This window comes from Gavia stellata, chromosome 9, assembly GCF_030936135.1.
Source record: "Gavia stellata isolate bGavSte3 chromosome 9, bGavSte3.hap2, whole genome shotgun sequence".
Taxonomy (NCBI): Eukaryota; Metazoa; Chordata; class Aves; order Gaviiformes; family Gaviidae; genus Gavia; species Gavia stellata.
The window spans coordinates 17,879,499-17,891,166 of record NC_082602.1 but is presented as its reverse complement, the minus strand read 5'-3'; the positions used below and the strand labels follow the sequence as shown (position 1 = coordinate 17,891,166).

At 40.1% G+C, this 11,668-nt stretch overlaps 2 protein-coding genes across 5 annotated transcripts in view; one reads left to right on the top strand and one right to left on the bottom strand.

Moving 5' to 3' along the window:
* The first annotated feature begins 2,175 nt into the window (after window positions 1–2,175).
* Window positions 2,176–11,668, top strand: part of SEC24C (SEC24 homolog C, COPII coat complex component) — a 32,163-nt gene continuing 22,670 nt past the window's right edge. For 3 of the 4 annotated variants that reach the window (XM_059820994.1, XM_009822013.2, XM_059820993.1), the window contains exons 1-5: window positions 2,176–2,353; window positions 5,958–6,044; window positions 8,627–8,768; window positions 9,754–9,932; window positions 11,090–11,539. In XM_059820994.1, coding sequence (XP_059676977.1) covers window positions 2,179–2,353; window positions 5,958–6,044; window positions 8,627–8,768; window positions 9,754–9,932; window positions 11,090–11,539 — 1,033 coding nt within the window. In that variant the 5' untranslated portion in view covers window positions 2,176–2,178. The remainder of the gene's footprint in view (window positions 2,354–5,957; window positions 6,045–8,626; window positions 8,769–9,753; window positions 9,933–11,089; window positions 11,540–11,668) is intronic. The other variant, XM_009822014.2, reaches the window with a different exon arrangement.
* Window positions 3,227–3,466, bottom strand: LOC104250244 (reactive oxygen species modulator 1). The gene has a single exon (XM_009822015.1). The coding sequence runs from the start codon at window positions 3,464–3,466 to the stop codon at window positions 3,227–3,229; it is 240 nt and encodes a 79-aa protein (XP_009820317.1).

Below are 11,668 nucleotides of genomic sequence, written 5' to 3'. Positions count from 1 at the left end.
TATGTATTTTCCCTTTATTTTTTTATGTGTATATCTATATGGATCTGAAAGAATTTCTTTCTGTGTAGATAGTTCTTACAGAGCTGTACTTATTTTAGTACCCGTGCTGTACAACTGTTGTGTCAGTTGTTGAAATAATTCTTTGATATATTTTTGGTAATGTGAAGAACCAACCTTAGCATTGGTTGGTGTACTCTAATCAATGTATAGGCAAAATAGCTCAGGTGTTTGTTATCTGCTTGAGTTAAGCTGTTGTTAGGATTTGCCTCAACTGGATGATGGCTGTTGCAGCTGTATGTTTCCTCTGTGTTAATATTTACTATGTATCCTTAATGCACATCATAGGTTTTGTAGCAAAATATGAGGACAAAATTAGTTATTTGCTTCACCTTAACTTTGCATTTTCATATAAACTGCAGTCTTTTATTAAAAAGTTACATTGCTCTAAACACACATTTCTTTACAGTGTTAGCGTAGATAGTCTTAGCTGAAGAGGGTAACAGTGACATATGGAGTGTCCGAAGGAGTAAAGGGGATGCAAAATATCCTTGAGAAATAGACCCTGAGGGAATCTCCTGCCCGTGAAGTTATCTCCTTGGCTGTCTACGACTCAAGGGCTCTGTGGCTTATCTGCCTGCTTGGTACCATGGTATTGTAGGAATTGCCTGCTTGGTTTGGGGTCTCCCAATGCCGTTTCTGTTTTTCTCTTTATAAAAAGTTAGTCAATGTCTTTATACAGTTAGTTAGAGGAATTGGGAATCTGTACGTTAAGCAAGATCTCTTGCATAACTTTGTGGCGTGATTTAACCCCAGCCAGCAACTGAGCACTGCACAGCAGCTTGCTCACTCCCCCCCCCGGTAGGATGGGAGAGAGAATCAGAAGGGTAAAAGTGAGAAAACTCATGGGTTGAAGTAAAGACAGTTTAATAGGTAAAGCAGAAGCTGTGCACAAAAGCAAAGCAAGACAAGGAATTCATTCCCTACTTCCCATCGGCAGGCAGGTGTTTGGCCATCTCCAGGAAAGCAGGGCTCCATCGTGTGTTACTTGGGAAAACAAAACGCCGTAACTCCAAACGTCCCCCCCTTCCTTCTTCTTCCCCCAGCTTTATATGCTAAGCAAGACGTCACGTGGTATGGAATATCCCTTTGGTCAGTTGGGGTCAGCTGTCCCGGCTGTGTCCCCTCCCAGCTTCTTGTGCACCCCCAGTCTACTCACTGGTGGGGTGGGGTCAGAAGCAGAAAAGGCCTTGACTCTGTGTAAGCACTGCTCAGCTGTAACAAAAACATCCCTGAGTTATCAACACAGTTTCCATCACAAATCCAAAACATAGCCCCATACCAGCTACTCTGAAGAAAATTAACTCTATTCCAGCCAAAACCAGCACGCTTTGCTAGGAAACGTGTCTCCTTTCTCTGACGCTTTTTTTCAGGTCTTTCCCTTCTGTATAACTCCTTTGATATCTTTGTCTGTGATGCTTTTCCATTTTGAACATCTTTCTTAGATGAACATGCTGCTTTTGGAATATTGTAGTTTTCTGAAATTTTTATACATAACAAGAACTTTAAATCATCTGTTTAAAAAAAAAAAAAGCCAAACCCACCTATATTGGTCCTGTTCTAGAGTCTATCAAACACTTCAAGAAGCAGCCTTTGTGGGTGGTGAAGTGTGTATTGCTTGTAGCAAGGGAGCATAATCAAGTAGACTAACATAGAGATGAAAGCTGAACTTGTTCAGTGTTACTGAAGTGTTATGTTAAGGAATTTCTCATCTATGTCATGAAATCTGTTTTCTGTTGGTCTGATGTTCTGTGGGTGGAAGTAGTTCATAAGGTGTCTCAGGAAGCTTGATAATCATCTGCTATGGAATGGCAAATCATGGATTCTTTTTCTAAGATGACGGTCACAAGTCTAAGCAGGATGAAACAGTGAATAAGTTGATTAGAAAACATAGTTTCTGACAATACTGTTTTCTAACTAGCTCTTGTAAAGCATTTATTGTACTTGAAAAAAATCGCTGTGCAAGAGTAAATAACCATTAATGCTTTACTTTCCCTAGTATCTCTGGAGCTCTCATTTCTGTGAAAACAGTAGAGAGGTTGGCCAGTTTGGTTTTATGTCTGCTAAAAGCCATTTTTCCCCCCTTTTTGCAGGTGAGATTAGTTTGGGGATGTGAATACAATGAGTGTAAACCAGCAAGCTCACACAGGGCCTCCTTATGGGCAACCTCAGCCTGGATATCAGGGATACCAGCAACCTGCCTACGGAGGACAGCCATTGCCAGGGGTTCCTCAATCGCAATATGGAGCTTATAATGGTCCGATGCCAGGATATCAACAGCCAGTCCCTCCACAAGGTACTTCTCAGTCAAAACTTAATGATTGATAACCTGTGAATTGCTGCGTGCATGGAATTTTTTCTGTATGCTTCCTGTTGTTAGCCTTTGTTTTGTGGTAGTAATTATCTTTTCCTCTGTATGTAGCTTACATGATGTTAAAAATCATGTTCTTCCTGTACATTCTGAGGTTATTGTTCTGTCATTTGTCCATTTTAGTAGGGCTTACTCTTCTTTTAATAGCTCATAAAATTAACGTGTTGAGAAGCACAGCCTCGTATGTCCCTGCCTCCATGGCACTGAAGCACCTGACTAGGACAATCTTCCTGATAAGGTTGTGTTGAGGGGCAGCAGTTAGGGACTGTAACAGATTTATAACTGAGACTGCCTTACATTATTATGTAGAAAGTTCTGCATTCCTTCCTGAAAGATTAAGACATACAACTCTAGGCAGAAAGCATATTTTGAGTTATTTTCTCTAATGCCTTTAAAATCAATAGAAAGTTTGTGGATATAGGGGCAAACTAATGTGTTCCAGAATTTCCCTGGTTCTGCAGGATCATCACAGAATCATTAAGGTTGGAAAAGAACTGTAAGATCATCAAGTCCAACCATCAACCCAACACCACCATGCCCACTAAACCACGTCCCGCAATGCCATGTCCGCACGTTCCTTGAACACCTCCAGTGATGGTGACTCCACCACCTCCCTGGGCAGCCTGTTCCAATGCTTCACCACTCTCTCAGTAAAGAAATTTTTCCTAATATCCAGCCTAAACCTCCCCGGCGCAATTTCTTTTTCTTTTTTTTTCCCCAGTTATCTGAAGGTTTTATTAAGGTATAGAGGAGGAAAGGCTGAATGGGGGCACTCCAGGTTAAAACCCAAGCTCCAGGTTAGCAGTGGATTCTCATGCCAATAGCCATGAACGTCCCAAATGTCCCACCACTTTGCATCATCTTTTTGCCAACTCCACCCATCAGCTCTCGTTCTCTCATGCCAATCCTGAGGCAGGAAAACGTGCCAAACAGCGCTCCTGCTGGTATGCCGACTGCAAAGCCCATCATGAAACCCATCTTTACTCTGTCAAAGCAGCTGGGCTGCGATTGCCCGTATGGACCCACAGTCACAGGCATCTCGCTCCCCGCACCCCCTCCGGCCGCACCCCCCGCCGCTGCCCAATCCGGCCTCTACTTCCGCTTCCAACAAAAAACTTCTTTTTTTTTTTTTTTTTTAAATAGTTCAACTTTTTTTCCTTTTTTCAGAAGAAAGGCTAACTTAAAATTATTGAAGAACTTTAGGAGTCTTTGTTTCTGAGTACCTGAATTGCTTTAGGAGATTAATAGTGACTTTAACATCTGAAATGTAGAGGAGAAAATACTGTTGCTTTCAGTAAAAGTATTTCTGCCTTTCAAAATCATGTGGATGAATTCAGTTCTGCTGAGATAAGCACAACACGAACTTGCACTCTGAAATGTTTGTTTAGATTTCAGATTAGTATTCTAAGGAAATGAGGAATATGCTAATGGTCTCTATTATTCTCCCTTCCAAAAACATCTTGAATTTTTTGCAACTTCCTGAATTTTAAACCAAACTCAGTGAGAAGGATAGAACAATCAAAGTGCCTATAGTTGTCTTAAAACTAACAGAAGTGTGAGACTGAAATTTGGGAGCTGAATGATTACCCTGTTGGGTTTTTTGTCTGGAGTTAGCAGGGTAGTGGAGTAGAAGAAGACTTAGTGTGGTGTTATTCAGTTGTTCCATCTTTCTTTTCTTTCCTTAATCCTCTTCTTCCCCTCCTCTCAATAAATCTCTTCCAACAGCACTTCTAATCTGTGAGTTTTGAACTAATTTCACAGAGGGTTTAAATTCTTATAAAAGTAATGAAAATCGGCACTGAGCAGAGGAAAGAAATCCTGCTTCCTGGGAAGACAGCAGCAGAGCTCAGCCATTGAGTGCTCTGTTTGGCTGCTCAGTGTAGCCATTGACTAACTAGCGCTTCCTGTCCCATGAAAGGAATGGGGAGAAATTGGACTTCCTTCAGTGAGGGAGAGGAGATGCAAGAAGGACAAAGATTACTATGGATTTGTTGGAAAAGTTTCATCAGTGCAGCTATTTATAGAAAACAGGCTTTGGCTATTAGCAGTGTGAAGAATGTTTAGGATGTTTGTGAAAAGAAACTGATGAGCATCTTCCATCAGATACTTCAATAATTGTTTACAAGTCAGAAAAGCATTTATTTTTAAGGGAATTAACTTTTTTCCTTTGGAATTATTTCTGGTTTGCCTTTTTTAATTTCAGAACAACAGAAATGTGGTTCATGACAGCTCAGTAAGGACACACCTAGAAAGCTTGGTAACATACATATAAACTTGTGCAGACTAAAAATGCAGATTTTGTTTGTGCCAGTAATGATTGAAAGGTAGGGTGACACTGAGGGCAACAAGGTGGTCTCATTTGGGCAAAAGCGTATTGCAGTGCTCTGAGGTAGTATCTCATGTGCTTTATTGATATATCAGGCAAAGGCCACCCATGGTTTGTAGAGATTTTTCTTCCATCTTTTCTTATGACACTATCCTTCCTAGACTTAGCAGACAGTATTAAGGAAATCTTTGTTGTCAAGTTGTGCATTTTAGACCTGTTACTGTAAATCCAGGATTCCTATCTTTAGAAGGAAGGAATGTAAAATTCAGAGCATTAGCACAACAGCCAGAAGTTGACCTGTTAGTACCTGCTGAGTATGACATCCAGGTGGAAACGAGTGGCAAGCAAACAACGTGTTATCAAAGAGAGCAGACAGGTGATAGTGAAGATAGTGACAGTTATCCTTTCTACTCCCATCTCCAACACCTTATGTTTACTGCAGGTCTTTGTAGCAAGACCTGTTGTAGCTGCGTAATGTAGAGGAGACAGATTAATTTCAGAGGCACTAGAGTGACAGGAGTTCAGTGAATGCTGAGGGGTAAAACGAAAACTGCCAGTGGTGTTCTGTGATCTCAAAGTAGTTGTCTTAAGGAGTTATTTTAAAAATAACAATAAAATTGCTTGGAGGACTGAGTGGAGAAGTGTTGGGAGCAGGTGCCATCCTCAGACAGGGAGCCTTTCGTATCTGATTTATGTGACAAACTGTAGCTCTAACTAATGGGAACATGGGAGTGCTGTTCCAGTCATGCTAGTCTTGCTTGGGACCAGATGTGGAGTTACTGTGCTGCTGGCTGAAAATAGCTGCTTCTTGCTATGAGAATGTTGAAAGAACCAGGACAATTTTGTACCAATCTCTCAGTCAGTCTGTTGATTTCCTTCTGATAAGATCATGCAATTGAAAGTGCAAACACAATTATCTGAATACCAGTAACAATTAGGTTGCTGCTGGATTGTTTTACCGAGACTCAGTTTACGACACTATTAATGCTTGTATTAACGTTAATATAGGAACTATGTTGGTCATATATGTTGTGTGTGGTAGAACAGTGAGAGGCAGTATAGCTTAAGGAAGAATGTGGTAAATGTGACATGGATTTTATGTATATGATATTTTCTGCACTACAGACTGTCCTCAGCGTTGGAAACACTGTCTCTTGGTGCTTTCTCTCAGGCTTGATTTACGGGTGTATTCTGTCTTTCCAGGTTACTTTCCTCCCTTGGGGTTCCCTTCGAAGGGCTCTCCTGTATCTCTCAACTCTGACACTTCTTCTCTTGCACCTAATTTCATAGGTAAATGGTGTCTTTTCTTGTGGAAGTGTTTGTGCTGTGCCGTTTCTTCTGTGCCAAGTTCCTATTTAATACGGATATTTATCTCAAAGGTGTGGGTACCTGATTATTCAGGCAAAGATGGGTGGGACACTTGCCAATCTATTTGTAGGCAGCACTCCAGAAACAGAAATAGGATATGAAGAAATAATCCTAGCAGAAATCCCTTATGCCTGCAGATTCATAGATAAAACCTGACTTGTGACTTATGTTTTCTAAAGACTAATTTCAAAACCTGAACTGACCCATTCAGGTTCTGTCAGGGAGAATCCTTAGTTTAGTCTACCACTTGAGAGAGAAGTAAAATGTAGGGTTTGAAATGATAGCATTGCCATGAAGAAATGAAAAATCTCCCCAAGCACCAGGAGGTTGTCATTGGAAGTCCTGAGATATTTGTAACTTGTGCTTTCATTTAAGGGAAAAAAGAAGTTTTTTAGCTTCCTTGACTATAGTACAGAAACGAAGCATATGTTAGGAATAATTATGATTTCAAAAGCTGTGGCTTGAAGAAGGAAATACTTTTGCGAAGCTAGTAATCAAGAGGTAAGAATTAGGAACACTGCAACAAATCATATTGTGTTTTTCCTTCTTTCCAACTAGTGGTATTTTGGAAGAGCTATTTCCAGCAGTGTCAATTTGTTTAGAAGAACAGGGAGTCAGAACTGGGCCAAGACTGTATAGTCTCAGGGCTTTGAGTAAAATCACAGGCATTTCCCATTTTGCTGCAGTTCACCTCCGTTTTGAGGTCTGTGATGAATAAGAACAGTATCTCAACGGTGTCAAAGGGGAACTTCAGGATTCCTCAAGAGTAATGAATATTAAAATAATAAACCATTAGATATTCATACCTGTTCAAGTGAATTTTTTTCATTGGCTATTTGAGCAGTCTGTGGTAATGGTTACAGAAATGTATTTGTGACAAGAACTAGAAAAAGAAGACTTCAGAACATTTTTCAGAAGTAAGCATGTATTTGTCAAATTGTATGCCTTTTTAAGTTGAGGAGGAAAAATTTAATGTAAAAAGGAAAAAAGTGTTGGATCCCTCCAGGAATTGGATTAAATATGCTGTCAAAGACAAAATATATCAGTGCCAAACAGTGTACATGTACTATCAAAGGAAAGAGATTCCAAAATAGGTGAAAGTATATAAAATTAGCTGAAAAGGTATCACAAAAGACATCCAGAAATAGAAATACCACACAACATACAAATACTTAGAGATCAGGAAATGCTTAGCTAGAGGAACAGTAAGATGAAGGTGCTGTAACAGTCGTTTAGAAAAGACAAGATTTAATGTGATGATGTATATAAAAATAATAAATGTCTCTAGAAATAATTAAGTCTTAAGTCTCAAAATGAAGAACAGGAGGAGGTTTAGTAATAAAGAAAAAAAGCCCCAAGAAATTACTGATTATTCATACAAGGTCTAGTTAATTTCTTCCTTGAATTTACATCCACAAGCTTACTAAGAATTACATGTAGCAGATAAGATAGAAATATGAGTTGAAACCTCATGCTTTGGTGTATAAATTATGCTATAGAATTGAGAAATAGCTTCTCTTATTTCCTATTTCGTAACAGTTCCTCACAAGAAGGTTTCAGAGTCCGTTTTAAACTTGTCATGACAAGTTTAAACATGTCACTGTCAGAGAGACACAACAGTGTGTATGTGCTGCCCTGGTCTCATAGGACAGTTTACTCTATTTAGTCATCTGTATTTAATGATACCGCATACATGAAATATGTTCCCTTGTGGTTAGCAGGCATGGTCATATGGTTGTTCTAATTATCAGCATTTTTAACATAATATTACTAAAATAGAAGTTTATATTCTCTCTTGTGGAAGTAGACGCTGCAGTTGGTCTGCTGGTATTGTATCCAGCATTGTGCGGTCTATGGAAAGTGTGAAGACTTGTTTCTGAAGCAGATATGTTTGGGCTGTGACTGAACCAGCTCAGTCTGAAAGACGAGAAAGTATTCGTTAGCCTCCAACCCTGAGAGGTTGGGAAGAACAGTCTGTGGTGGTCCTCATTATGTTATATATAAAAGCAGTTAGTCTGATGTAATTTTTGAAAACTGAATCTACTCACATAACCTGCTTACCTTTCAAGTAGAGAAAACTGACCTGTGATGAACATTAGGTTCCATGTGAATACTCTCCTTGGTCTGGATAAAAATAATTGGACTTGGAGGGGGAAGAATTTAATACCTTACTGACAAGATAACAGTTTTTTCTTCATCAAAAGATGAAATTGTCTTTTGAAGACCCTCCACATATTTTTTACATATTTTCTACTTGGTCTGTGTGGAGATAGTGACTAGTGACACTGGCTAAAAATATTTGTGCTTTCAGTTTTGCTACTTCTAATATAGTTTTATAAATTATTTGTTGCTTATGGAGTATTGATACATCAATTTGGCCACTGCTAAACTGTTCCTGCAATTTTTTTTTATTTCCTGGATTTTTCATGGTAGTTGGTTCAAGCCCTTGTTTCTGTGAGTAATTTGTGAATTTAATTTTTTTTAATTTTCCCTTATGTCTCTAGGTTCATCAAGAGCCCCTCCAACATCTGGAGCTCCCCCTGCAGCCTCTGGAGCATCTCTTCCTTCTGGCCACCTGGCATACAGTCAGTTTGGACACGGAGATGTACAGAATGGGATTCCAGCCTCAGCAGCCCCAATGCAGAGGTATATACAAGAAGAGGAAATCATAACAAAGGCCTGCCTTGCTAGACCTATGCTAGGTCTAGGCCTTTTAGGATCTAAAACAAACTATATACTTTGTTTTTCCTGTGGTGGACACTGACTTTCTTTATTGCTTCCTTATTGTTTTGGAACAACATTTTGCCATAGTATTTGTTAGACAATAATCTCTGGAGATGAAAAACTTCTTGAAGGATATGAGCAGATGTCAGTGACTGATCAAACCAACTTCTCCTCTAAAGACTGTCTTTGTGGTAGTCATTTTCCCATAAGGAATTTTGTGATTCCCATAATCTGTCTTGTTTTAAAACAATTGCATCCACACAGCCATAGTATTTGATTCCTTGGCAGTGTGAATTGACTTCTATCGGGAGCGTGTTGCTGTCTGTCATTACTGAGTAATTCCTTTGTATTGGTTCTGGGTCCTTTTCTGTCTGTTGTGGATCCCTGGATTATCTTCATCTAAAGCTCTTGGGCATCTTCTCCAGAAAGATACTGCCATTGCCTCTGTGGTGAAAGTGGCAACAGTCCTCACTGCTTCATTCTGATTACTGGTTATGGGGGAAGGCGGTTGGTTTTTGTTTCCTTCTGGTTAAGCTCAGCACTGTCAGCTGGAGAGTCCAAATCCTTTTAGCAACAGAGCATTCGTACATAGCTGTGCAGGCCTTACTATTGCTCACCCTGTAGACTCTGTGTAGTATTTCTGATTTGTTGCCATAACAAGAATGGAATTAACAAAACAATGCTATAAATGTAGAATTTGTATTTTAAGAACTAATTTTTTTTAATGAAAGGGATTCAGATCCATGCAGGATATGTAATTATTTTTCCAAAACTGAGCTACAGTGCTTCATGTAAGTAATTGAGACCCAGCTAGTGTTTATGTGATAGAAAAAATTTAAAAGGCACAGAGAATTGTAACTGCTTGTATAATGGGGAATCCAGTGAAGTTTCTCATCTTCCTTCTCAGGCCACCTGCTTCTCAGCCGTTTCTGCCAGGCTCAGCACCCACACCTGTCAGCCAGACATCTACGTTCCAGCAATATGGTCCCCCCCCAGCCAGTGTACAGCAGCTCAGCAATCACATGGCAGGGATGACAATTGGCAGTACTACAGCCTCTGCTCCTCCCCCAGCTGGACTGGGCTATGGTGAGGTTTTCTGGCTACAGAAATATGCTATTTCTTTTCATTTATGCTAGTAACTTCATAAAAGATTTGCTCTTGTCAATGATTCATTACCATATGGTGATGGGAATTCTATGGCTGTTGACATCTGCTATAGTAAACCGTAGCTTCTTTGACTAATAAGGTCATCATTGGGGAAAACAGAACTGACGCTATTGTAGGGGACAGTGCAGGACGTACTGCAGGACATAAGTAACAAAACAAAGTAACAATATTTCTCCCTGGTTAGGTGAATCTTGGTGTGAAACACAAAAACAGTCTATCCCTAAGTATGCCTAGCCTCTGTTGTGCAGCAGTCCAGACAAAAAAAAGAAGATAAAAGGGCTCAAATTACTCTGATTCTATGAAGAGTTTTGCTGGAAGTTGAGAAGAAACTTACTTAAACAGTATAAACTGAATTTACATATTTTTGTTCTCTGTAGATTACAGACTTGTTTTTTTAGTTGAAGACTAGAGATTTGTCTTTAGTATGTGTAAGCTGGTCTGACTATACTGTGGTGTTTGTTTTTTTTTTTTTAAATTGTTTTGGTAAAGTACTTCTTGACAAGCATCTCACACAGACTTTATAGGAAAATTAGGAGTAGGGGATGCAGATTTCTTCAGCCTTTTGGCAATGTGTTTGTCTAAAATTATCCTTAGAAATAGTACAGTGGTAAATACAGAAGATGCTAGTTCCATGCTATTAAAACCATGAAGCTCAAAACAGTTCTTGAACTGCAGGCTCCAACTTAGTGTGGAGTTTAAAATACAAACTTATTTCAGTTCAAGAAATCAGTAGAGACTTGTGGTGGTTCTTATTTTGCATACTCCAGGCTTTGCCCCTTTTTTCTAGTCCTGAATCCTGAAATGTGTTCTGATTATGTAAAAGTTGATGATTAGACTTTGAGAGAGAGGACAATGAAGGAACTATCAAGTTTCAGATCCCTCGGAGGAGTTTCAGCTCTGATCAATTTAGGAGTGTGTTCACTTAAGGTTTGTCTCTCTTAGTACTGCCAAGCCCATCTGAAGATGAGAAAGTTGTAGACCTATTTAGATGATCTAGAGCAAATGGGTTTTGCTTGCATCATAATTGTCTTGAGGATAGAAGAAAATTATGTTGTATCTTCTTTTCTTCTTATCAGGTCCCCCAACATCGATTCCCCCAGTCTCAGGAAGCTTTAGTACAACAGGATCTGGTCTCTACACACCTTACACTGCGAGCCAAGGACCCCCTCCTACCAGCGTGTCTCAGGGTCTTCCTTTGGCACAGCCTCCATTTCCTGGTCAACCAGTATCAACTCAGCGCCTACCTACTCAAGTCCCTGGTTTTGCCCCACCTCCCTCTTCTACAGGGATTGGACCTTCCTCTTACCTTCCTACCACAGGTGCCCCAAGGCCACCTACCATGCCAGGCCCACCACTGCCTGGGCAGACAATTGCTGGACCACCAGCCTCCCAGCCTAATCACGTATCCTCACCACCACCTCCATCAACTATGTCAGGGCCTCACCCTGGGCCTCCCATGAGTGGCCTCCATGGACCACCTCCTCCCACTCATCCTCCTCAGCCAGGATACCAAATGCAGCAAAACGGTGAGTATGCCTAGTGTAGGAATTGTAAGTTACGTGTGTTCTCTGTGTGCTGCAAACTGAGAACTGGATTTCAGGTTTGTAACTTGGGGGGTCCTGGCTGCACTTCAAAGCTTCCCTCTTGTTTCCCTG

Excerpts from the sequence above, each read along its gene's own strand:
- LOC104250244 (XM_009822015.1), bottom strand. The coding sequence starts at position 3,466 with ATGCCTGTGACTGTGGGTCCATACGGGCAATCGCAGCCCAGCTGCTTT.